This window comes from Aphelocoma coerulescens, assembly GCF_041296385.1.
Source record: "Aphelocoma coerulescens isolate FSJ_1873_10779 chromosome Z unlocalized genomic scaffold, UR_Acoe_1.0 ChrZ, whole genome shotgun sequence".
Taxonomy (NCBI): Eukaryota; Metazoa; Chordata; class Aves; order Passeriformes; family Corvidae; genus Aphelocoma; species Aphelocoma coerulescens.
The window spans coordinates 639,183-666,352 of record NW_027184085.1 but is presented as its reverse complement, the minus strand read 5'-3'; the positions used below and the strand labels follow the sequence as shown (position 1 = coordinate 666,352).

Here is a 27,170-nt window from a genome sequence, read left to right as displayed (position 1 = left end):
TGTCACCAGCTCAGTGTCACAGGTACTGCAGGCTGACCAAAGGAGAGAGCATGGGGCTGGGCTAGAGCCTGGTGGTGAAACAGCAAGGGCTGCATGACCGGCTGCAGTCTGCCTCTCCTTAAAGAGCACTAAGTAACCAGAGACATCTTTGTTCCCTTTGGGCAAACCTGCCACCAACACCTTTTCCACAGTCACCTGGGTGGCGAAAAGCAGGGAACAAAGGTGGTTAACAGGAAGGACACAACATTAGATGTGTGACAAATGGTTTGAGTCATTGTGCACCTATTAAAATGCCCTAGGGTATATCATTGTGTCCCGCAGCCATAGGGAGGAGGAGAGAAGATCCAGCAGGCAGGAATTGTGCAGCAAGATTCATTTATTTAATTATTTTACAAACTCTTTTATAGACTTTTTTCTTCATAGTCTAATTGGACAAGGATCAGCCACCCCTTGGGGGTGATTGGCTAAAATCCTAAAACATCCATTGTCAAAATATTTTTCTAATGTACTATAAACAAGACTTTTCAAGGTTGCAGGTGTTTCATTGTTTATAGAACTCTGCTACTATCTCTTTTGTGAGAGAGAAAAGTCTCTCACGGACTTAGAAAATAGCAAGAAAATTCTTGCTAGCAGCATTTTTGTGTCCCCATGCACCAAGGAGCACAGACAAACAGCACATGGGGCAACCATACCGGCCTTTCTGATCCCACTCTGCTTTCCATTTCAACTCTAAGGAATATAAATATTTAACAGAACAAAAATGGAGCAGTAGAGATTAATCTTTTCTTCATCCATCTTATTACCGTACCATGGAACTACCCTCCAGCATTCAGCCTCTGCTCTTAAATATGCATTTGCCAAATGCTTCCTGTTGCATTCTTTCAACGCTGCTCTCATCTTTGCTTTTCAGAAGACCAGATGTCTCTTTCCTCTTTTTTGGAGGGTGTAAATTATTTTAGAAGCATGGTAATTTCCCCATCTGAAAAGACCTTTGGCAACATGTTTTTAATGCAGATTGACTAATGAAGAGCCTTTACTAAAGCCATTGTACTAGACAGTTATCGTTGTCTCCATTTGGCTGCACTTTGACATTGAGGGGAAAAGAGCCGTCAGATTTCTCCATATGAAAATTACATTGGATTGCCGTGTACTGTCAGATGCAACCACAGAAATGAAAGTAAAATAACATTCCAGGAGGAAAACTGCAATAAACTATGGGTTTCCACCCAAGACAGATATTATTTTTTTAAAATCTGGGAAGAAAAGAGAAGGTATTAAGATTTTTTTTAAAATTCAATTACTGAATTTAGATAGCAACTGGAAAGAGAACTTTTAGTATGATACCCTCTCAGCACATCAGGAAAACTTGTGACAGAAGATGCACAGTGAAATTCAGAGGGAAGAGGAGTGGAAGAGACCATGATAATTTACCATCAGCTGTTGACTAGTAACCTGAAAATTAACTCACTTCCTGATAAACTGGGAGTTGAACACCTGCTTGCAGAAGACATGAGAAGATTTAAACATGTCAGAGTGTTGTGGCTGCTTGTCCCAACTCTCACTCTGGAAACCAATGATATCACTTGCTGAATCAGGTCCTGCCTCACAATAGGAGACACCGAAGTGCAACCACACAGGAGGAATTCGCACCCCAGGTTTGAGCAGGTCATGGAAGGAAATATGCCTGGTTTGGCTCTCTAATCTTCTGTAAACAAATTTTCCATTTTGTACTGATCGGAACCATGGGGAAATTTTATGGTAGCCCTTGGGGCAAATGAAACACACGTTTGTGCTTAGCAGGGTCTGCTGCTGCCTGAGCTCAGTGCCTGGGAACTGAGATTAAGGGAGAACAAAGCTGGGAGCAGAGTGAGAACAGTAACCTGACAACTGTACTTGGGTGTGATTGAGGAGAAATATTGAACTGATGCAAGCCTGCAGTAGTCAGATTAACAAGACAGCAAGAGGCAGATGCAGCTGCTTCACCAAAACCCTTTGATGGCAGGAAATTATCAGTGTTTGTGGAAAAAAATCAGTTTCAAATAATATTAAACAAAAGAATGGCTGGGAAAAACATCAAAATGGCTAAAACAATCACCCAGCATTTCTGTAAGGCAAATATATAATAAAACAAATTCAAGTCAATTTTCAGAGAAGATTTTTCATTTAAAATTCATACTTTGTCATAATTTCACACTGGTTGTGGAAAGCCTATTCACTATTCATAGTGAAAATATTGCCTGAAATTCCAATTCTAAATATAAAATTTGACTGTTCAAAATTATTTTCCTTGAAATGGCAACATTTTTCCCAATTTGAACTTTATTTTTATATATTATTAGAGATGTTCAATATTTGATTATTTATTTCAATGGAGACCAAAACAGTTTTGAAAAATTACACTTTAACATGGAACGAAAAATACTTGAATTGTTTTATATTTAGTAGGCAGTTTTGGAGACAAGGCCACTTCTAGTGATTTCAGAAGGACCTGTGGGATTATTCCTAATGTCAGAAAAAAAATTAACTGACAAAAATATATAAACTTACGATTAAACTTAAGAAGTGGCCATTAAATTTTCTCTCTTGCATCGCATTTTTTTCCTACCTTATTAAGTTACAACCAAAACAAAAATCTTCCTTTAAGCAATTTTATATTCACAGAAATTATTTTGACAGGAAGCTTATGCATTTTAGCAATCCAGGAGTGAATTTGTGCCTTTCTGTGAGGTTCACATCCTCTAGAGCCAGTGGAAAAATCCCCTTTATGACCTCTCTGAAACATTTTTCTCTTATGATCTATTCATGGAGTAATCTCTGTTTTCAGGCCCTCCTCAGCCTGCACCCTTTTCAGCTGGATTCTTTCCTATCTTTCAGCAGCACTTGCTTGTCCCTGACCTTCCTAGAGCTGTCCACCCACCCAGGAATAGCCTCCCGTTATCTCTGTGGCCCCAGCCCTGTGGCTCAGGGCCCATCCCACGCATTCCCATGGCACAATGGAACCTGATCGATGCCCACCCCTCGAGGGAGTCAAGCTGTGACTCCCTAAAGCTGCCACTCGGAGCAGGTCCGGCCAAGGACCTGCCTCATGCCCACCCAGTCCAAAGGAGTGGGAAGGGAGAGGCTGAGTGAGCCCACACGGGAGATATCTCATCAGAACACAGGGGGAATGACACTGATAATGCCACAGTGGTTCACATTAGGAAACAGCCTTTTGTCAACCAACACTGAGGGTTCTTTACACCAAGCTGACAGCAGTTATGGGATACCTGAAACACGAGAGAGAGCTCCAGAAACACTGTGTGCCTCAGAGCACATGGACCCTGGCCACACCAATTCTGGCAGAGCCCTTTGGCTTAAGTGATCGAGGATTAACTTCCACCAAAGTTGTACGCACAAAAAGGTCAACCTTTCTCCATTCTACATAGGTGCACATGAGAAGGATGTGAGCAACATGCAGTCTGCTCACCTGTTCTTTGAACACTTCTCCAGCAGTCAGATCCTGCTTAGAGAGTCAGTGCTTGTGTGCTTTGCTTTTTAATCTGAGCTTGGTCAGAGACAACTCCCCAACTGCCAGCTGAGTTTCCTACTATGGCCTCCACTCCACAGGCTGAACTTTGGGATCTGGAGTTATTCTTTTGCAACACAATTACATCCTATCCTATCCTATCCTATCCTATCCTATCCTATCCTATCCTATCCTATCCTATCCTATCCTATCCTATCCTATCCTATCCCATCCTATCCTTAGCAAAAGCTCCTTCTCCACCTGCCTGAGCATACTATATACATAACCATACATCCCTTTAAGAGATGTTTTACTGGCAGGTAGCTAAACCACAGAGCAAGCTGGTCAATATAATTAGACTTCATTTAAGATGAACATGAAATATCTCCAAACCAAACCACCAATAACCACAGAACCTGTCTTGATGACGAACAGAAATGGTCATATATTACACAGATCCAACCAGAAAGCTTGCTGGTATGAACAGCAGGATGTAAGAAATATTGATTAAAGGAACAGAAAGCAGCAAAAGTGGAACAGAAACAATAAAAAAAGCAGAAAGGAATCTCCCCTAACCGCAGGATCCCAAGATTGACCAACTACAGCACCGTATGTATAACACAAATCCTGTCACCTGTGAAATCTGAGTGTCCTGCTTAAATGCTGCTGTGTTGCAAGGTTAATGCTAATTCCCTTGCCATTCTCCCTGGAAGTATTTCTCAAATATGTCTTAACTTTCCTACAGAGGTTTGCACATGTTTTGTTTAGCTCCTCTAAGAAGTCAACAGCTATAATTCCACCCAATCCCCATTCCCACCCTGTTTGGTATATCTGCGAATATACACATTTTTTACTCCTCATGCAGGGCACCTCTCAACAGAGATATTTTGAAGTTTAACATTTTTCTTCTTCCAAAGCAAAACAAAACATAAGACTTTTCAGTTATACAATAAATACATACCAATTTATATTTCTTAAATGAGGTATTATATGCCCTGTATGGAAATAGATACAACAGATTTATGATCTGAAACATATAACTTTATCTTTCCAAAAAGGTTGCCATGAATGTTTTGCTATGTTTAAATGTTTTTTCTGACGTTCTCTGTTTAAACTTTTCCTTTAACACAAATCAAAGATTTCAAAAGTTTTTGGTTAAAAGTTTCATCAGCGTTGGCATTGTGAATCTACTAAGCTCAGTGCATCCATGAGTACTAGTGGAATCAAGTTCCACATGAAACTTCTGATCCGCCATTCCTGGTCTATACAAGCTTTCCAACTTGGAACACCATAAAAACATTTTCCAAATCTCTTGTGATCATGGTTACATTCTTAAACTGTTACCTCGTAGAAGTTACAATCCTCAAGAGAACAGAAACCAGAATTCCAGAATTCACTGTGACTTTGTGAACTCCGCTCACCACAGGGCTATACTAAGGATTTCTACAGCAGTGAGCCTACTACAGAGTGAAACATTTGATGGGGTAGTAATGAGAACCCACATGTGCACAGATTTACAACGATGCGTTTTCTACTTGTTTCTTCCCCTCACAGGAGTTCTGCCTGGTTCAGTTCTGTCTGGAATACAAACAATAACTATAACCACATTATTCTTCTCTAAGTCCTTCGAGATACCACAACCAAATGGAACATTTTGAGCAGCATACTTGTCAAACAGTACACAATGTCAGAAACCGGACCACAGAAACACTGTGTTACCTAAACCAGTTATCACACTATCTATTGTATTAACAAGGTCTAGATAAGAAAAACATCAGTGAAGTTGTGGCTGTTCAAAAAGCAGATGTCTGGAAAATACGCCCTTGCCAAAAAATTCTGTGATATATTGCAATTCTTCAACTGCCAACATCCAAGGCTTTTTGACAACTTTTTGATTAGTGCAGTACCCACTGTAAATAGCACTACGGTATAAAAACACCTCAGCCATAATTCATCAGCTAAATGGAATAATAAATGACTGGCTCTGCACATGTCTAACACACACCTTAATATAGAGTAATTAAAATAAGCAATCACAGCACGACTCTTAACACTGATCTGTTTTAATCTATTTTTAACATCTGTCAAGCATCTGACCCTGTCAGACTGAGCAATTCATGAAGCCTGGGAATCATCTATTGCTACCAAGTGACCAGATTTTTTTCTCAAGAATGGAGAAACGTTTTACCTAATGAGTATTAGACCATGCAATAAATATTTAAGTGGATAAATGTGCTTTCAGGATACCTGGTATCACTTACACATTCTTTGGAGAAGGAAGCTTGCTTTTGTACAGTTTTTGCAGTTTTGTCTTACTGAGACTTGGTGGAAATAGTACCAGAGTGTAGTTTCAGAAACAGTGAGCAGAATTCTAAAGGCAATACGTTTAAAAAAAAAAAAATCTATCAGGATAAGCAAAAATGGCTCCTCTTTAGCAGAGGAAATAATAAATCCCATTTCCTGGTCAATAGCAGTATAAATCACTATATCCATGTAGCGCATGAATAATAAAGTAACTTGCTCTTCTTCCTTTGTCTTTTATGATACACATTCTATTTGCTCACAGGAGAAAAAAGCAGACAAGTCATTTTCAAAGTCCAAACACCCCGACCCCTCACTTACCCTCGAGCTCTTTGTGGACGTTCTGGCACAGGCTGGGCCTGGGCTGGGCCTCCCTGCTGGAGACAAAGGAGGCTGAATTTGTGCGACTTGCTGGGAGCTGCAAGCCAGCCACGGCTTCGGTGGTGTTTTGGAGTGTGACCTCAGGATAGGGAGTCTGATCACTGAACAGTTTGACTTTTAAGAGAGACGATTTCATTACATGCAGCAGATGGCCCTTCCTGGGAAAACCTCTGCCAGACAGGGAGTTGGCAGTGAGGAGAGGGCACATCCTACTTCCATAGAAGTCCATAGGAATTTCCTAATGGCCTTGAGATAGAGGAAGTGTTGGTCTTAGCTTTTCATAACAAAGCACTGGGCTCCTTTTTGAAGCACGTGCCTAACTGCTCTCCTAGGCACGTTGGGAACCTCTTACTTGCTGAAGTTAAGCACACAAAATTTCTGCTGAGCATGAGAAAATCCACAGTGTCTAACAAGAAGGCTGAGGAAATCAAAGGTGGACAGTGGACTTTTCACAATCACTACATGGAAATTCACCTAATGATTCTCATCCCTCAAAGGCAAATAAGTGAATCCTGAAGTAAGAAAGTATTTCCACTCTTGGTACCCAAGGAGACGAGTCTCACACAGGAGGAACTGGAATGAATTGCACAAACTGCCCTGAGCTCAAGGGACTGAAGGAGGCTGAAAAGTAACTTTTGTGCCAAGTTTTTTCTTAAGCATTTTGCAGGATGTGCAGCTAAAACTGGTTACAAGATGCTACTGTGCTAAATACTTCTTGCTCCCAGTGTTATCTAGACAGATAGGAAACTGGTGTGTTCAGCAATAAATATAGCACCTCCAACCACCCTCACTCAGAAACAGCAACAAGGATATCTATGTTTTATATAAGAGCCTAAAAGTCAAAATAACCCCCAAAGAAATGAGAGGCAGCCACATTCAAATCAGAATAGTTCGGGTTGGATGGGACCTTTAAGGGTCCTATAGTCCAACACCAACATGAGTAGGGACACCTTCCACCAGACCAAGTTGCTCCAAGCCCCGCCCAATCTGACCTTGAACACTTCCAGGGATGAGGCATCTACCACCTCTCTGAGCAACCCGAATGCTTGATCATTGATTTAAAATGTTAGTAAAATTACATTCTTGGGTACTTTCAGTCTACTTTGAACAAGTTGCAATGCCAGAGAGGTGAGAATTCGCCTCAGATCATCTATCCGTTTTTAGTGATCACGATCACTCACGGGAACATCTCCGTGGGAGGCTCTTCTCGAGCAGCCCCTCCTCATCCTCGCTAAAGGGCGCAAGGTGCCTGACCCTTATGCTGCACGCCTGGAGAGCGGCAGCAGGCTGGGGGAAGTTATGTCAAGGAGGAGAGTCCATGGCCGTGCTGGTTGCAGCTGGACAAAGCTGTTTCTCCTCAAAGAGAGACGCCTGCCCTCAGTGTCGTCTAGGCTTCGTCTGGTTTATGCCCCAGCTCCCGGTTCGAAAGCCACGTTCGTCCTTCTAGCGTCAGCCGGGGACGCTGCAGGAGGTCTCGCCCTCGCAGTCGGATACACACACTCCCATTTCAACGCGGGTACAGCCACACCCGGTCCGTTTCCTCACGGTGTCCGCAGGGCCGGCCGAGGGGGCGCCACGACGCGCTCCCCTCAGGGCGCGGGGACCACGCTCCCCTCAGGCGGAGCCCGCCCGGCCGCCCCGTCCCGCGCTGCCCTGCGCTGCCCTGCGCTTCCTTCCGGGCGGCGGCACCGCCCCGGCGGGGAGCGATGGAGCGTGGTGCGGCGGGGCCGCTGCCCCTCAGCCGCCTGGCCGAGCCGCTGCTCCGCAGGCTCAGCGAGCTGCTGGACCGCGCGGCGCCCGGCAAGGGCTGGCGGGAGCTGGCGCAGCGAGCGGGGAGCCGCGGCACGGTTCGGCTGAGGTGAGCGCGGGCAGCGGCGGGGCGCGGGCAGCGGCGGCACCGCGCGGGCCAGCGGCCGGCGTTTATCTCTCTCTCTAATCCCGTAAAACTCTGAAAGTCCACTTGATAAGTGAAGGTATCACCACATACTGAAGGTATCTCGCCCCCAGGTTTGCGTGGCACTGTAATTTAATGAAAGAAACGTTGATGAATCTTCTTTTGCGAGTATGTAACCTTGTATTCCCTTTAGGTAGCTGTCATCATTTTCTTATTTGTGTTGATTGAATTCGCTGTGATTGAAAGTGCGTTAAGACAACACCAAAGTTGAAACTCTGAAGTTCAGACGCAGTTAACTGACGGTGGGTTAGGCTGGGCTCCAGCAGTCAGTTGTTTTAACAACAACTTTAAAATCAGTCTTCCTGTACTTTGAAGTTGAGAGTCTGACTCACTCTCTATGGCTTCTGAACTAGGCACATGGAAATGAAAGGTGCTGTACTACATTTTCTGCTGAGACTTTAAAAGTGAAAATTAGAATATTTCTTAATACATTTGCTGAAAATTGTGAGGTATATGCATCTCTTGTAGCATCCAACTCACTAATACCAGTTTCTGTCTGTGGAGGTACCAGTGAATAACCTCTGAACTCCTGAAGGAAATGCTGCAAATATGTTCAAATCAGCTAGGAGTTTCCCATCTCCATTTTTAAAAATCTTTTTATTTATCTACAAGTGATTGTTAACCCAGGTCCTTTCTGAGAAAAAGGAATTAAGAAGATCTATGCCATGTCTTTCTCGCATTATTCCATAGCCCTCTGGATTTGGAGCAGTGTTCCCTCCAGGTGCTGGAGCCAGAAGGCAGTCCCAGCTGGAGTCTCCTGAAGCTGCTGGGGGATCGGGGCTGCACTGTGGTGGAGCTGGCAGAGTCCTTGCAGGCCCTGGAGCACACAGAGGCTCTCCGATGTCTCAGCCATTCAGGTCAGTTCTGGGCTGTGCTTTCACTGCAGCTCTGGATTTTACACTGGAAACACTCAAGTAACTAATTTTCTACAGTAGCTAAAAACATCTTTAGTGCTTGAATTCTGGTAGTTGGGATCCAGATGATTACCAAGGTAATTGGCTCATCTGATTCTGAGGTTAAAAGTAAGCCAAGCCTTCAGGCAGCATTGTTGCAGACTTGGACTTGGCTGCATGGGTATGCTGGCTGTTGCCATTCCATCTGCTGACTGGGGTTTGGTGTCAGCCTGTGCCTCTGGGAGATGCTTATGGACCTGAGACGGACAGACAGGTAGTGCAGCCAGCACTTGGGTCTGGAGGTGTCAGTAACTTATCCCAAGTGAAGGGGAAGGATCCAGTTAGGGCGTTTCTGGTACATGCTGGATTTGGTCCAGCTTGCTAACTGGACAGATAAACTTAGTTTAGAACTAGATTTTTTTCTGCTAACACGTGGACTTGATGATCCCTGTGGATCCCTTGCAGCTCAGCATACTCTGTGATTCAGTGTGGTTGTTCACAAAGTCTAGGAAGTGGGGCAGCACAAGGAGATACACAAGTAGGACCATGGGGATCATGTGCTACTTGCTGTAGTACAAAACCCGAGCTGTCTCTTAGGTCCTTCTTCTTCAGGATGGGGTGAAATTCAAACTCCTAGGAAATGAAAAAAGCTTCTCTGAATGGGAAGTGGCAGAGACCGGCAAGCTCCTTGCCATGCTGATGGCTGTCCTGTTCTTTGGACAGTGTGTGAGAAGAAGCCATGGGCTGAGAACCATTGTTAGGACAATCTTGGGATTTTTAAATTCCACAATACGTAGAGGAAGTGACTGTGTAGTGCTGAATAAACTACAGGAAAAGAAATGAAACTGTGAAGAAATTATGGGTCAGATTTCTTAGAACTTGTTTAGAATGCTTCTGAGGAGTGCAAAATACTTATCAGGAGAATTTTCTTTTTTTAAAAAAAGTGGAAGTTTTGGAAAGAGCAAGTCTTCTTAATTTTTCTGTCCTTTATATTGAAATAGTATAATTGCTGATTGTATTGGTTGTTAGAGGATTGTGATGCTCAAAAACTACTTAACACACTCAGTTTAACGGTGGAAAGCAGCAGAGGAAGTGTTGAATGAGGAACTGAGGTAGTGATCTCCAGTGCTAGGTGTAGAAGGAAGTGATTTTGGAGTAAAGAAGGCGGGGAATTTTGAAGTGTTGCAGCTATTTTGGAGTAGCTGCCGGTGTGTTCCACTCTTTCAGAGTAATCCTGTGTGTGGAGGTAGCTGATAGAGCCCACTGCCCTGCCAGGCAAGGTTATGTGATTTCCAAATGCCATGTGCTCTCTGTTTCAGGCTGTTGCCTACGTGTGTTCTGGTCGAGTTGTACCATCCAGAGCAAAGAATGCTTCAAATAATGATTTTTAAACTTTCTGTTCTGCCGTTGACTTCCCCCCCTTCTTCTGATGACCTTGGCTATACCAGTGGATCTGTTTTTGGGATCATGCTGTAACAAGATCTGGAATGGTTTAGGTTAAGAAAATAACTGCATCATGTCATAGTTGCTCTCCTGGCAGTTAAGATTTGAAGTGGAAAATTTTACCTTGCAGAAAACCCCCACCCTGTGTTCTGCAGGAGTTAGAAGCATAAAGCTGAAACCAAGGATTCAGCTCATAAGAGTCCATAAGGAATAGCAGGAAAACACACTCTGTTGGACTTAAACTCTGACTGCTTTGACTTCCTCAGGCTGGGCCTAATCTTAATCTGAACAGCTCAAAGAAATTGTTGGGAGTAAGCAAATGCTTAAAACTGGAAATATCTTTCTAAAAAGGGATCTGTGATACCATAAGATGTATTATTTCCTTTAAAATTAAAATATCTGAATGATTTACTTTAAATCTTTTATGAGCTCCATCGAGTACTGATTGATTTGAGCATGGATTTTGTGTAGTAGAAGACAATTTGGAATGTCTTTAAGTAATATAACTAATTGGAACTGTGCATATACCTAGTACAAACAAACTATTTTCAAATATATTTAATGACAGAAATGTTCTTTGCTCCAAGGGCAATTTACATGCAAATGTAAATTATGGACTTGTATTTTTTCATAACTTTCCTATGTGAAAATTCTGTCTTAAAGGTATAAAGATCGTTGTACAGCCAGACTCTCAAGCAGTGCTCTCTGGTCAGGTTGTCAAGCTGTGCTGCTGGGCAACAGGACACCCATTTGTGCACTACCAGTGGTTCAAGCAGGAAAAAGAGGTAAGAGTTTGTAGAGAATGTAAGGTTTTTAAATAGTGAAAATAACACATAATGATTTTGGATTAGCCTTTTTTAAAGACTCTTACTTACAATGAGAGAAGATTGTTGTATATACTCATAAAACAAAAATGTTAAGAAATGCTGGATAATGATCCTATGAATGTGCTAAAACAAAACAGTGATTCCTTATATTCACACCACATTGCTTCTGGGGGCTGTGTATGTGGAATGGGACAGAAAGGAAGCTGTAAGTTCAGTTGTCTCTCAGCCTACCAGTAAGTTTCAAGTAAGTGAAGGAGTTGAGGATGGTGTTTTGGACTTGGAAATAAATATTATAATGCTTTATCCTGGTTTAGATTAACCAATCGAAATGGAAGTATTTTTGGTTCACCTGTGATGCAGGTTCCCCACGGTAATTCTCCAGAACTGGTTTTGAGTCCAGTGAGTGTAAAGGATTCTGGCTTTTACATCTGCCGAGTGAACAGTGAATCTTCTTTTATGTTCAGTCGGTGGGCACGCCTTGAAGTTTGTGAGCTTCAGGATACGGCTCATGGTAAGTGGCAAAAACCCCTTCTGAAAGTGCCTTCCTGCTTCCTCGAGGCACTTGGGTCCCTGTTGCTGTGCTTAGGTTGTCTGACACTTCCTTTTCTTTTTACTTCCTTTTCATTTTTTTAAGGGAGCTTAATGGGTTTGCCTGAAAACAAGTTGTGCATTTGTATTCAGCCTCAGCCACAAAACCTGGCAGTGGGGGATGCTTTGGTACTAGAATGTGGAGCTGTTGGAAACCCAATTCCTCATTACCAATGGTTCAGAAATGGATTTCCTTTGGCAAATGGGAGCAAAAATGTCTACACAGTAAGTTACGGCAGTGAGCCAGCCTTGGGAGCTAATGTGTAACCACCTTGAGCTTACTAGAGGAAGTTCCCTTGAAGAAAATAATTTCTCCAGAACCTTGATAACTTCTGACAAAGTGCTCACTTGAAGTGCTGCTTTTCATTTTTTTACTCTTTCTTGCCTGTGGGCTTAGATGCAAGGATTAAATACTTGAGACAGGTATTTTTTGGAGGTCTGTTGGGATGATTGTGATGATGCTTGCATAGGTAACTTACGTGGATGTGGAACATCAAGGAACATATTGGTGTCATGTATTCAATGACCAGGAGGATGAAGACAGCAAGAAGGTAGAAGTCATTATAGGTAAGGAGTTTTTCTGTTTCATAGAGGTCAGCTCCTTTGTCCATTTCTTCCACATCATTAGAATTTATTTTTGAAGCCTTCAGTATTAAGCCAAGCACATGCCTTCTATATTTTAAGTTTATCAGTTTGTTAAGACATCTGTGCCTGCTTCCAGCAAATGGAATTTTACAGCTTTGGGTTTTTATGGCAACCAGCACAGAAGTGCTATCCCTTTTTTGCATTGCCAGCATGTATGTGGCTTGTTAGCAGATGCAAGATGATTTATGCTTTTTGGCAACTAAAAACCACTTTAGCCCTTGCTGGGGACATGAACTCTGTTACATGGAGTCCTTCAGCAATCAGGACAGGTGAGATTGTTCATTTCAAGTAGAATGAACGAATAGAACACGTTTCAGTGCATGTGTATTTGCAGTGAACTGAAGAGGAGGAGATCTGTTTGTATAGCTTCCAGATCTATTTGGCAATACTGTTGTGTAATTTCCTTAGCTCAGTAGTTTAGTACTCCTCAGTTTCAGGAATAGTTACTGTAGAGTGTTATGGTCAATGCAGATTTACTCTGCTGTAAAGTGAGCCAGATTGCAGAGCGGCTTGACAGTGCCCTTTGTCTTCCACTTTGTGTGCTAACTCTCATAACTGAGAGCTCTTGTCTTCCAATTTTTCCCCCTCCTTAAAACACAAGGAAGGAAAGCTATGGCAGTGGAGTGCACAGAAGGTAAAGTAAACCTCTAGTTGTGAAGCAGTTTTCAAAATCAGTGATGGGGATGACAGGCTGTTGAGTGTGTTGCTGAAAAGCATGTGTGGATTAAGAGCTTGGGTTTAAAATGATGGATAATGCAACAATCCTTCTGCATGTGCTTCTCTCTTCTTTGCCAGACACCATGATCTAGAGCACACAGGAGAAAAACCAGGCTACTTTCTTCTTTTGTGGTATTCAAATAAATGTTAAGATCTGGAGATTTCTTTGGTGGGGCTCAGGAGGCAACATCCCAGCAAGAAAATCTGGAGATGTTCAGGAACCTGGGTGATCTTAGAGAGCTGGCTAGAGCTAGTTCCAGTGTCAGCTCCATGTCTGCAGAAGTGTTTTTAGCAATTTTCTTAGGATGATTTCTGTTCTCCTTTGCATTGTTGCAATGGGGAGGAAGAAGTGTATTGTGACATTTAATGTTGGTACCATCCCTTGACTACTGAGCATCTCAGAGTCTGCAATATTCCCAGCACAGGGGATTGTGTACAACAGCGTGTGGCTGCTCCGAGAGACCACTGGTGCTTCAGAGATGTTAGTTTTCTTTTCCCTGCTTTCCAGTGTTCTCAGAATAAAGAGGTGAAACCCCTGGTAGCTTAGAATGTTTGAAAACTGTGTCTGAAGTCTTACTGAATATAGGTAGCTTCCCAAAATCAGATTTTTTGCTCAGGATGTTGCTTTTTCAGCAGCCCTTCAAACATCTGTTCTTCAGTTGGATGATTCTGATTCCTTGTTCCTTCAAACTTCTTGCATGCCTGTGGGATTGAGGTGTAGTGATTGTTCCCCCCCTTTGTTTTTACATCTACTGTACTGCAGTACTGTGTCTAGCACAGCTTAATGTATTGCTATAGGATTTTTTCTTCTCTGTGTGGAATAAGCACAAAAGGTTTGATTTGCAGAAATGCAAAGCCAAAAGTGTTTTAGAAAAGTAGTTTGTTTTCTGTGTTTGGCTATGTTTAATAATGGCATGGCACTTACATATTTATTAATAAAATGGGGTTTCTGCTTCTTTAAACCATGATTTTATTGGTATTTTTCTTCACAGAAGATTTAAGTGATCTTCAGGAATCAGGTAAGTGGTAAGTTTTGAAAAACTTTAATTTTGCATCTTCATTTTAAGTTACAAGTCACCGAAGCCTCGCTGGGTTGCAATGTAAACTTTACAGTATTTGGATGTATCTGTAACTGAGAATTGAATAGGAGCTGATACCACCTTAAGAGCAGCACCGCTTTCTAGTTCCAAGAGATTTAACTGGAAGCATATAGAGAATCATAGGGGTGCTGTTCATAAAATCACCCAAGGCTGCACATGTACATACACAGATACAAAGGGAATTACCTTTCTTGTCTGTGGTTTCTTGGGACTCTCAGTTTTAGCACATTGCTGCTTTATCAGGTAATTAAGGTGAAAAAGATGTGAGGTATCTGGCTGTCACTCAGGATATGTTGAATGGCATATTTCTTGCAGGCATATGGGAGTCAGCCAATGTGATTTGAAGCCTGTTAGGTGTTTATTATAGAAGTGTAGATTCACAGTGTTGCTCCAGAAGGGATTATCCCTAATACAGTTTTCCCAAAATCTCAACTCCCAAAGATAGTGCCCTGGGTTAGACATCAAATACGTTTATGTTTGCCCAGCCTCAGTTTCAGTCACTGAAGGCCTTCTGTCATACTGTGTGATGTTATCCAGGTGTACCACTTTGGCATGCTGCTTACTGTTCTTCTTGGCACAGCATTGGCTCTGCCACCCCTCTGTGAAGTACAAAATAAAAGAATTTTCACATCCAGATGGTAATCCCTGCTAAGCATCCTCCACCTTGCATGTCTGCATTTCGTTTGGAGAGGATGAACTGTTCAGATGTTCAGTGAAAATGCCAATGTGCAGTTTGTGAGATTCAGCATCTATTCTTTCTTAATCTATATAACTAGCTATTCACATCCTGTCAGGCTGTGTGCTGGAAGAGGGTGAAGGAAATCAGCTAAAGAACAACAGCAATATCAACAAAACACCCCCAAACCTCACCAAAAAAAAAAAAAAAAAAAAGAGGGCTTTTTCTTGCATTAAACTAGTAAAGTGTTAGACAAAGCAGTGCCACTAGACTGTGGCTGTGGGGAATATGCAATTCATTTTCTGTAGTCACTGACATGCTGTTCTTTTCTTCTATTTCAAGCAGACCCACAAGAAGAATCAAGTCACAGACCTGTGGGTAAGTAGTTTTGTGCTGGAATGGCTGTAAGTATTTGACATCCAGGTATTGCTTCTACTGACGCTGCCAGTGTAAGACCTGTGGGGCAAATAGAGAGCTGCAGGGAGGGAAAGCTGTCGGTATTTGCGTAGTCCATTTACAATGTTTGCTTGCCCTTTCAAGAGTAAACTGTGCTGAGGGCACCAGTATTTTTAGTGACCCTGTGAAGCATCTGCAGCTTCTCATCTGTTTCAGTTTACTGCTTCAGATTCCTGTGGCCAGGCCTTAGCCAGTGTGTGACTCCATTCCTTTGAGCACTGGGAGGCAGTGGTATTGGGATGATGTGATAGAAAGGATTGCTATCCTGTCTGCTGAGGAAATGCTGTCCTTGCAAGCTCAGCTCTCCCTGTTCCATCATGTGGATGCTTTGATGCTGAGTTGAAGCTCATAAAGAGATGGATCGCACATGTGCTATGACAAATAGTTGCTAGGATTTTTAATCACATTCTTAAATTTGCACTGTAGACTTGAGTGGTCAGGCATATTGTCCTGTTGATACTGAACCAGGTGGAAAGGCTGCTGGCCACTGTCAAAAATTTATGCCTCTTTCAGGTTCATCAGTGTTAGGGGGAGTGTAAGTGCTCCCCCCTCATGTGGATAAGTTTTTTTCTTCAGGCTGAAAAGAGAGTTGAGCTGTATTGTTGATGTGGGATGACTTGTAAAATCAGATAAAATATTGTGCCTGAAGTGAGATTGGATACTCTTTTCACTTTGGAAAACCTTAGATTTAAAGGTGTTGAATCCATGGAATATATAAATGTGACATGTTTTTTTCTCTGTGTGTCTTGGCAGCCACAGACAAGGTGGCTCTGTTAATAGGAAACATGAGCTACTGGAATCATCCCCAGCTCAAGGCTCCAATGGTAGATGTCTATGAATTGACCAGTTTGCTAAGGCAGCTGGATTTCAAAGTTGTTTCTTTGCTGGATCTTACTGAGTCTGAGATGCGAAATGCGGTGGATGAATTTTTACTTCTCCTAGATGAAGGAGTTTATGGTAAGAACACGTAAAATCCCTTCTGAAGTAGGTCCGTTTTGTATGTATCAAGTAGCAAACATCTGGTATCTGCCTCTCCTAAACAAACTTCAGGGTAAATATGATGCATGTAGAATGGGAAGAATAAGTTAAAGGCACCCACCAGCATATCCTCTGATATCCTTTGGTTAAAATGTTATTGTTCCTTTGCTTTTAGAGCAGACCAAATGTTTGAACTTTTTTCTTTAATCACACCTAAAACTGCAATGCAGGCTTTTGTTTTCTTTGATAGTACTGATAGTACTTTGCCTAGATTTGATTTTGGGGGACAAAGCACAAGACAGAAGTGGGGGAGAGCATGATGGAATTGATGCATGGAGCAAAAGCCTTCATGTCTTGCATGGAAAAGACCAAGAATGACCTGGTTTGGAGTGTAAGAAAAGTTCTTACATTTTCCACTGACTGCCACTATTTTTTCATTTTTCTAAATTCTAAGATTGTATAAAAAAACTCCAGGAATTATTTAGGACAGAGAGCAAAAAGTTTTGCCAGGTCCCCTATTTAATAGATTGCAGAATTCCTGTAGTAAAAGTCCATCTGAGAAAACATTATTTGATCCCTTTTTGGAACACAAGGTCAGCTTATTTCTTAGTATGACTTTTTTTACGGGTGTGTTACCTGATGCTCTGTCTGTGCAGAACTGGCTGCTCTGACATTTGGGCATTTATATCTGAGCCAAAACCTGCCTGACATGAAGCCTCAGTCTGGCAGCAACATGAGGCTTTTGAGAGCTGTTTGCTCTTTTTATTCCCTGGAAAATAGATGGGCTTATCTATTTGGGTGAGCTTTAAGGTTTTTGCACCTTCTCAATTTTTCTCTATAACTGTGGACATTTTTGCAGTTGTACTTTTTCAGCTAGTTGATTTAAAAGGTAAGCAGAACAGTTTTTCAGTGGTGTTTGGCAGTAACTATTTCAGTTTAAATCATCATTTTGTTCTTTCTTCATGGTGGCTATTAATGGCTTAAAGCCTGTAAAAGGTGCTGTCAATGCACAAATAGGTAATGATTTATTGCCTTTCTAGTGGGCATAGCTTCAAATAGAAGAGGCATAGTGACTACTGCTGTTTAGTCCGTGCTACATATAAACCTGATGCCTACTAGGTTGTGTAATTCTGGCTTACTGCCAGGAAAGTGGCATTTTAGATGCTGGTCCTTAAGGGCAGAAGTAGTAAACAAAGTGATGATGATTGTCTCCTCTGATGTCTTAGTCTGTGCTGTTCTAAATGTAGGCTGCAATTAACATTGTATTCCACACAGGGTAAAAGCATAGACCCATATGTTTGAAAGGCTAAAAATATTTAGGCTGCTTTCTTTTTAAATGAGAGGGACTGAGGGAGGGAGAGAGGCGGATATCACTTAAATGCTGACGTCTCTGAGGAACTTGAGCCTACTTAAAATTGTTGTGTGTGAGTCTCTGTTGAGGCCCTCCAAACATGTTTACTCCACTTACCCCAGGTATGTGCAGATTTATTTCTGATGTTGAGCTCAACATATTAACTGTTGCAGGTACTTGGCACATAGCACAGTCATCTGCCGAGGACAGAAAAGGAATGTAGTCAGTCAGTCCCATTACTTACAGAATACATGCTCAGATACATAGAATCTCAAATATAACCCTGATTTAGATCCAGATCCAAACTCTGGAAATCACATTAAGACTTCCCTTTTAACTTAGGGCCTGACACAAGGTCATGCAGTTGCACTTCATACCCTATTTAGCTCTCTTGAAGCTTGCCTCTCTTGAGGCTCAGGTAGCCCTCATATTTTCATTTCTTGTAGCTGTGTGTAATGAAAAGGTGAAAACATTTAGCGTGCCCACCTCCACGAGCTAAATTAACAGTAGATCATCTTAGTATATTAGGGTGAGGCTTATTTTGGGTTTTCTCTGAATGTGCCAGAGCTTTAGGTGACTTAAATTTCTCAGCAAATTTTAGTAAGAATAACAACATAAGAATATTGTATCTCCAGACAGCATAAATTGTCAGATTTCTGTTGACTTTTATTCAGCTGAGCACTGTATACTAATTGCAGATCTGACCCATAGACTGCTTTGACTAGATAAATAAAAATTCTTTTTAAAAGATGGAATTCACATCATTAAGGAAAACCAGCACTGGGAATAGGCAATAGGAAAATTCAATTAAATCTCACAAGCCTCTGGTAACTGCATTTTATGGCAGTAGAGATTATTGATTCTCAGGTCATCTAATCTTCATGCAAATTTATATGACTTTAATATTGGACATTTTTATTCATATATGGAAAATCTAAGCCCTAGCTTGCAGTTCCCTTTCTCAGGGTTGAGAAAAAATTTTATTCCATGATCGGGTTGGTTTTGTTCTACAAAAATATTGCATGTTTTATTGAAGATTTTAAATCTTAAAATGTTGTAGACTGTTGTGTAGTGACACATGAGGGACATGATGGCAGGATAATCATTTCTGGCTAGGTCAGCATCAAAGACTTTTTTGAGTAGACCCAGAAGAGTCATGAGTCTGCAACTAGGAGATATAGCTGCAATCAACTGAACATGAGCCGTTGGTAGTTTGGTAATGGGGATGTGCTCTGGAGTCCTACCAAACTCTGCAGCATTTTTTTTTCTGTCTATGAACTGCAGATTTACTGCTGCTCAGAGCTTTGTAATTGCACATGTGGAGAAGATGTTTTACAGTTGGCACATTTCCTTGTTCCTATCTGTGAGTTACACACATACATAACAAACTGTTTCTATTAGAGGTCATAACTACTTATAGCATTTTAAGAGTATTTAACTTGGTACGTTTGAGCAAATATCTAACTGATTCTATTGCATGTGTGATTTTGTGCTTCTTTTAATTTATTGTGTTTGTGTATTGTGGAGTTGATGTTGATGTGGCTTGGAGGGGCTTCAGTGAACTCCCTGGCCCACAGTCAGAGCTGTGCATGACGGTTTTGACCTGCTAAAATGGACACAAGTCTCTGATGCACTGCTCACTGTCACACATGTTTTGAATTCAGGTTTGTTATACTATGCTGGCCATGGCTATGAAAACTATGGGAACAGTTTCATGGTTCCTATTGATGCCCCGAATCCCTACCGCTCAGCAAACTGCCTGTGTGTGCAGAATATCCTGCGGCTGATGCAGGAGAAGCAGACGGGACTCAACGTGTTCCTGCTGGATATGTGTCGCAAAAGGTATCCCCTGCATTCCGAGGTGGTGAGAGCTGACCTCAGCTCTTTGGGATCTTAACAGAAAGCTGGGTCTCCTGCTGACGAGAAGTCTTTAGGCTGAGAATTCCCTGTACTGCAAAGTTCATGGTTCTGAGAATTCACAGCCTGCACCTGAGTGCTTTTAGCATCAGTAGGATTCATCCACAGACTTCTGCCTGTGGCCTTGGATAGAGAGGTGAACCTGGTGGTTAGAATTTGTCCCCATGGGTACATACCTGCCTCCTGATTTCAATGATATTTATTTCTTTTTTGTTGTTGTTTTTTACAAGTTATAAACAGACTGATCAGATAAAAGTGAAATTGGGCATCTTAAAGAAGAAACAAGATCCTTTCCCCTGGCATCATTATCTATCTTCTTCATTACAAGGAGGAAGGAGAATCACTGTGATCAAAGGAACGTTAACTTAGCAGAAGGGCTCAAAGGAAGTGCTTATTTTAGAACTCTTCAGAGCCATGGATTTTGCTTCTGTACTGAGGATGTTGTGTCTTTATTTAGAGGTTAAAAACCAACTGATTGATGGGATTTTTCTACACAAAGTACTGTGTTCTTTCCATGTTGAGAAACTACTATGCTCAATTAAACTTGCACTTGAAATCAGCTCTTCAGTCAGCACTTCTGGCAGTTGGTCTCTGAGGAATGTTTCATAACAGAAAATTGCTGGTGCTTTAGTATCTGTGGAGCCTCTAAACTTCTCTGCTAATGAAATGCCCATGACCCAATTCAGCTTCACAATCTGCTGTCCAAATAGAAAATCCATTGACGTAAGCCTCGTACTAACAACACCATGGTTGGGGGGGGGGTGGAATTTAAAAATCATGCCATTTTTGAAATAACCTGAAATGGGTGGATATCAGAATTGTGTTTTGCAGAGATTGCAGCCAAACTCTGCTGGTTACTACATCGTGCCCTTCTCTGGATAATGCATGGTGCCTCTGTCTTTACACTGCCCTCAGACAGAGTGTTGATGGTGCTGGCTTTTGTCTTTTAGCAGTCAGGATTCATTTCAGACTTGTAGGAATGAAAAAAATTACTGGTTCTGAACTTTGCTTTTTTTGTATTTTGAATTTGTTGCCATTATTAGTTCTCAAATTATTATTTTACTTCCTTGTGTTTCCATTTACTACAGAAATGAATATGATGACACAATTCTCATCTTGGATGCTCTGAAGGTTACAGCCAACATTGTTTTTGGATATGCAACGTAAGGAAATTTTTCTTCTTCTGTGCCACAGAAATGACTGAGATTGTATAGCTGATCTTTTCCAGAACTGTGCTGTGGGTCAGTAACCTTGGTCACTTTTCAAGCACAAAAACTGCTGAATAGAAGTAGTCAGGAGCTTTACTAAAGTTGTCTGTAATAAATATAAGCTCCTCATATGAGCAGTTTGATGAACAGGTCTGGTCTGTGATGTCATTGTAAGAGAAAGTTCCATCAGCTGCTTGCAAGGGAACACGAAGAGCAGATTGGCCTTGAACACAACCTGGTTTTCAAATTATGGGTTTCTTTCCCCCATTCCCAACATAAATTTACTGTAAATCATGCAGGTTTTTCAGTGTTTTTTCCTTGTCCAATGCTGATGATCTCACAGGTGCCAAGGAGCAGAAGCTTTTGAAATTCAGCAGTTGGGGTTAGCCAACGGAATCTTCATGAAGTTCCTTAAGGACCGTTTGTTAGAAGACAAGAAGATCACTGTTCTGCTTGATGAGGTTGCAGAAGGTGATCTCCAGCTTACTGCACTAACAGTCTCCTCAGCCTGCATTAGTAGAAACAACTTTGCTTCCATGTCCTTCCTCTCATGGTTGTATGTGTTACACTACTTAAAGCTCTTTCTTGTTGCATTTTGTTCAAATAGCAGGTGCTACTGGGCAGCATATTAACAACATTCCTGATGCTGAGCTTCTTTAATAGTGTTCAATTTTATACTTTCCTCTTCAGTGAACCTTATTTGTTCTGAGTATCTTTCTGCATGGAGCTTTGAATTGTCCATCTACAAAACTGCTCTTCTGTCCTGTGGTGCCAGCTGTCTTGTGGTAGTCCAGTCATTTGCATGTTCATTTAAACAATTAACAGAATCCCACTTGCCTAAGAGTGCTATAGCAATGATAACAATTTGTTCTCTGAGTGCAGTAAAAAGGGCAATGCACTGTGTTAATTTGCCTGTTTCAGTGATGGTATTTTTGAGTTGATGGGAGAAGCACTAAAGTGAAAAGTGTGGAGGGAAAGCGTACTGCTTCTGTGAAAACATCTGCTCCAAGCACAGAAGAACGGTGTCATACTGGTAGTGTAGGTGCATCAGCCCAGCTCTGCCCTGGGTTCAGCAGCCTGGGGCAGCTGCAGGTTGCAGAGCTTCGTCTTCTGTTCAAGAGGGCAGGGAAGGATTGACTTGTCAGACAGCGTGACAAGCACTGCTGTGAGTATTCCCAGGTGCTGAGTGTCGGGGAGTATGTGAGAGCTGTGCAGACTGTGCCAGAGAAATGTTCCCATTAAGTGTCCCACAGCCCCTGTGGAGAAGGCTGCAGCATGCTGGCACTGTGGTTCCTGCTGTGCCTTTGCCACAAGAGTGCAGTGCTCGCTCATGGTCAGCTTGGTGGCCACCAGGTCCCCGAGGTCCTTCCCTGCAGAGCTGCGTCTCAGTGAGTCAGGCCCTCTGTGAACCTGTGCAAGGGATTATTCCTGCCTGGGAGCAGAACTTGGTGTTCCCTGTTACTGGACTGCATGACATTCCTCTCTGCCCAGTTCCACAGCCTGTCCAGGACCCTCTAAAGAGCAGAACAGTCTTGTGGGGTATCAGCCACTCGTCTCAATTTTTAGTCATCTGCAAACTTGCCAAGCTTTGTACTCTGTCCTAACACATGGGTCATTAGTGATGCTGTTAAATAACCAATATTGGGCCCTTGTATCTAAACATAAAATACCCCCCTTGCCCCCAGTTCTTTATAATAATCTCCTCCAATGGAATTACTCATGTTCTTGAAATTAGTCACTCTGATTAGGACCTTACCCAGCCAGAGCTGTGATGCTGCTTGGACTGGCTCTGAGGAACAGGGGAGGATGCTGGCCAGGCCACGTGCAACCCCTCGGGGCTCTGCAGAGCTGCTTTGGCCTTCAGGGAAGGAAGGGCTGAGCAAGGAATACTTGTAAAACTGCAGCTTTTGATGGATATGCTGGCTCTGGCATAACCACAGCAACCACACAACATTTCAGGGAGATACTTAAGTCAGTTGGAATTGCAGCAGTATTGATTTTGAAAGAACCTCTCTGCATCTTGTTTTTAGATATGGGCAAGTGTCCCCTTACCAAAGGCAAGCAAGCCCTGGAGATCCGCAGCAGCTTGTCACAGAAAAGGGCATTAACTGATCCTGTTCAAGAAAGCACATCTTCTGCAGAGTCCCTGGCACGAAACCTGCAGTGGGCCAAAGCTCATGGTACAGTACAGTTTGCTTTTAGGTGGTCCTACTGCCATGATGGGAGAAGGGAGAGCATGTACTATTGAATGGAAATGGAAGAAATTCAAGGTTATAGCTGCATTTTCATTACTATGTTCAGTTGGAAGGTTTTGTGTTGGGATTTACCCCTATATGAGATAGTAATGAACAAGGTGACATGTAGAATTCATGTATATTCAGTATATTTAAGACCACTTAAATACGGACAGTGGAGGAGAGGCTTTTGGGTTGTCTGCCTTCTGGGACAGTCTCCCAGTACTGTGCGTCTAGCAGTGACATTTGTAAGATGGCATGGATCTCATTCTAAAGTCATCACCTAAAACAGCCATGTGAACTGTATGGTAAATGTGCATGATGAAAAGAAGTTTTCAATGTAGACAACTAAGAAAAATAAAATAAGACTGAGATGAGTTCCAGGCTTCCTAGGCTTCTTTTAAGAAGGGCAGTGGGGTTTAGGACCTTTTTATCTTTTTTTTCACCTAAACTTGTTGGAGTGCCTCTTCAAATTTCTTTGACAGTTGGTACAGAGGGACAGGGATGGCATTTCTAAGACCACTCGTCATATAGGAAGACTCTTTCAGAGATGCAGATGTTTATTTATGATACCAAGCGCTTAATTCTTGTTTGTTAAATGGTTGAAAAAGAAAAATGCATATGCTAAGTTTATATTTAGACTGTAACAATGTGTTATTCATTGGCAGAGCTTCCAGAAAGTATGTCCCTTGAATTCCAGTGTGGTGTTCAGATTCAGTTGGGGTTTGCAGCCGAGTTCTCCAATGTCATGATAATCTACACACGGATAGTAAAGAAGCCCCCTGAAATCACAGCTTGCAGAGCCCACATTACAGACTTCCCACTCGTAAGTGCTTCCTGCTGCTGTCTCGTGATCTTGCTCCACTGAAGATGAAAATTTTCTGTTCCGCCCATATCAAGCTATATCTTGTATAATAAAATGGGTCTAAAGTGCTGCAACTTCTCAAACTGAAAGAAGTACTATTTTATGATCTACAAATTCTATACCGTCAATTAAGTTGTCTTTTTTTTTCTTGCAACAGGACTTGGATGTAGATCCTAAAGAGGCCAATAAAGGAACTCCTGAGGAAACTGGAAGCTATTTAGTATCAAAGGACCTTCCCAAACACTGCCTCTACACCAGGCTGAGTTCACTGCAAAAACTAAGGGTTAGTATCCACTAGTCATTACAAGATTGCCCAGATAATTGACACTAATTATACTGCTTTGCAGTTCTGTTGAGGCAGCTGTGTATTATTAGTGTACTAAGTTCTTTGGAGGGAAAGAATGGACAATAACACAGTTCAGTGACTTTAATTTCACAGCTGAAAAGTAAAAGGCAGGGAATTGATGCATATATGCAGTCCTGAAACCGGCGTGCAAGGCCCTTTGTATTTGCCTGGCCCATGCTGAACTTGGCCAAGATGGGTGTTTTTGTGCAGATCACCTCTTGCATGCTCTGAGGGTGTTCCTATGCCTTTTAGGAAGAACCTGACCTGAAGCAGAGCTGCCTCTTACAAAGTCATTAGTAGGTGACGAAAGTGTTGTGTATGATCAGCGTGTGCTCCTGGGCACACAGTTTTTGGAAGGTTCTCCCTTCAGCAGACTGGGGCACTGCTAGGTGTCTCTGTATCTTTGTGTCATAAACATCTGTGCCAGACACAGCCTGCTATCTCTTCTTCAGTGCTTTTGGCAGTTGAGGTAACACAAGTGCTTCTGGAAATACAGACTGTTCAGTGAACAAGTAGTGAACAAAAGAGGACCTCAGGAAACAAGGCTTGCCCAGTGTGTGTCTCCAGCTCCTAAAAGGTCACTCTGCTTCTCCAGGAGACTGGAGCCTCTCTAAGGGTTTCCTGTAGTGTTTATTTGGAGAGGAAGTATAACTTTTTCTCTCCCCCTTTTTCCTCTTTTATAGGAACACTTGATCTTCACTGTTTGCTTGCACTATGAGTATTCAGGAATAGAAGATACAATGGATGAAAGAAAGGAAGTTAATGTTGGGAAGCCCCTTATTGCTAAATTAGGCCTTCACCATGGATTCAAAACCAAGAACTGTCCCCAGACCTGTTGCATGCCTGGTTATCCTTTTCATAATCCAGTAGAGTTGAGTCCAGAGGCAGCTGAATACTACATCCCTAGTCATTGCCAACCCAATTCCTGTCCAGGTGTTTACCATCCAAACTGTGCTTGCTCAGCCAGCATCACACAACCAGAGACATGTTCCTGCAATGGGACTTCCAGGATATTGGCTTCAAGACGTGAAGTACAGCATTATTCACCCATTGTGGGAAAGAGTAATGTACCAGTAGAGACCACTGATGATACTGTTGAACTGGAATTCTTCCTCTCTGACAGCCTCAGCTTCTCTGAACAGCAATAGCTGGGATGTCTTTGGAATAGACCAGAGTGGCATCCTTGAATAGAGGGGTCTCCACACTGCCTCTCCATCTTCTGGAGTTAGGAGACTTCAGGACAAGGCCCTGGAGAGTCTAGAGCAGATGCTGGGAATGAGGTTGTGATGAAAATTTTTCATATCCTAAGAGACAAAACTGGACCAATAGATTTTTTTTTCTTTTTATCTTTTCATTTACTATTTGTTGTTTGATACAGGGAAAAATCTGAACTGCTCAGAGTTTCCTATTCTGTTCTTTGGCCGTTATGTGTTAGGATCAGTCACTGATGTTCCAGTGCCTTGGATGTAGCCAATAAGCAGCTCTGACTGCATTCTCCTCTCTGATGGTCAGATGTCCATTGTCTGGCAGCATCTGAGGTGGATTAAGATCTGTGCAAGGAACCCAAAACCTAAAGAGCCAGCAAACTGACATCACTTTTGGTTTTAAGAGAACTACAGATTATCAGAGGGAGCAAAGTCACAGAATCCTACTGTGGTGGATTGTTCTTCTTACGTTTTTTTTTTTCTTTTACATAACACTCTTAAGATTTTTGCTGATCTGATACCTGTTTTACATGTTCTGGAAGAACACTAACTGGAAAGATGAGGGCAAGTGCCTGCTCATAGCAAGCAGGGTATTGTATGGTCAGTCTCACAGACATGCTGAGGGCTAAAAGTGAATGGGCAAGAGGAGTGAAAGAAGAAAAGGAAAAAAAAAGCTCACAAGAAAAGTGAGCTTTTATTAGGTCTTTGAAAGTCTTGATGCTTTGAAAATGCAAAAATATTGGGGTGTGAGGAAACTAAAATCAAAGGAAGCTTTCAGACGGGGTAGTAGCCTCTCCTGCACCGGTAATATTGATAAGTAGTATTGCTTTAATTAAGATCCCCATCATAAAAATAAAATAAGTGAATGTTACTGAGGCAGACAGGCCAGTTCCCATCTCCAGTGGAGAGTGCTGTGATCTGGCAGCCTGGCAACATGCTGCAACACTGAGGGATGTGCTGGTGTGGCCATAAAACTTTTGAGATGGGAATGTTAATGCATCTTTAACTAGATCTGGTGATCTTCAGGTTGCTCTGTGCTGAAAGGTGGATATAGGTACATGGATATAGCTATTTCCAGGATGACAGCCATGCTTGAAGTAATCTGTACATGAGCTTGAATTTCTGGTTTTCCTCCTGCAGGGTGTTAAATAGTGCCATACCTATTAATGAATGGGATGTACCTGCATTAACTATTCTGTGCAGTTGACTTGTAAATCAGATTATAGCTTGAGACATGGTCTAGGAGTGTGATATTTAGCTAATACGTTGTCAGTTTCTAATTTCTATAAAAGCTTATTCATTTTTCTTACTCTGTAATAAACTGTTGTCCACAAAATTATGTATCTGTGCATATGTAGTTGCTATATTCTTCTACTCCTTCCAGCCTTAAAAAGCCCAAAGCTTTATTGAAACAAAACATGTAATAAAAGAATTTCCTTAGCAGAAAAGAAGGGGAAATCTGAATCATGAGCTTCAGCTCAAGATACACAGATCTGGGCCTGGGCTGATACCCCTGCTTCTCGAAGCTCTTGCCTCTTGAGAGGTGCAAAGGCATTTGATGAATTCACTGAACTCGAGGG

At 42.1% G+C, this 27,170-nt stretch overlaps 1 protein-coding gene across 5 annotated transcripts; it reads left to right on the top strand.

Moving 5' to 3' along the window:
- The first annotated feature begins 7,871 nt into the window (after positions 1 to 7,871).
- MALT1 (MALT1 paracaspase) lies at positions 7,872 to 26,929 on the top strand. 5 transcript variants are annotated; one of them, XM_069001116.1, is made up of 17 exons: positions 7,872 to 8,045; positions 8,832 to 8,998; positions 11,141 to 11,262; positions 11,665 to 11,815; positions 11,939 to 12,117; positions 12,363 to 12,459; positions 13,139 to 13,171; positions 14,247 to 14,273; positions 15,376 to 15,408; positions 16,240 to 16,443; positions 19,480 to 19,657; positions 20,821 to 20,895; positions 21,284 to 21,411; positions 22,971 to 23,120; positions 23,843 to 24,000; positions 24,197 to 24,322; positions 25,069 to 26,929. In XM_069001116.1, exons 1-17 carry the CDS (start codon positions 7,894 to 7,896, stop codon positions 25,531 to 25,533), a joined length of 2,445 nt encoding a protein of 814 aa, XP_068857217.1. In that variant the 5' UTR covers positions 7,872 to 7,893; the 3' UTR covers positions 25,534 to 26,929. The 5 variants fall into 5 exon arrangements, with proteins under 5 accessions (XP_068857217.1, XP_068857216.1, XP_068857219.1 ...); XM_069001115.1 differs by having other exon boundaries at positions 15,373 to 15,408; XM_069001118.1 differs by lacking the exon at positions 13,139 to 13,171.
- The last annotated feature ends 241 nt before the right edge of the window (positions 26,930 to 27,170 follow it).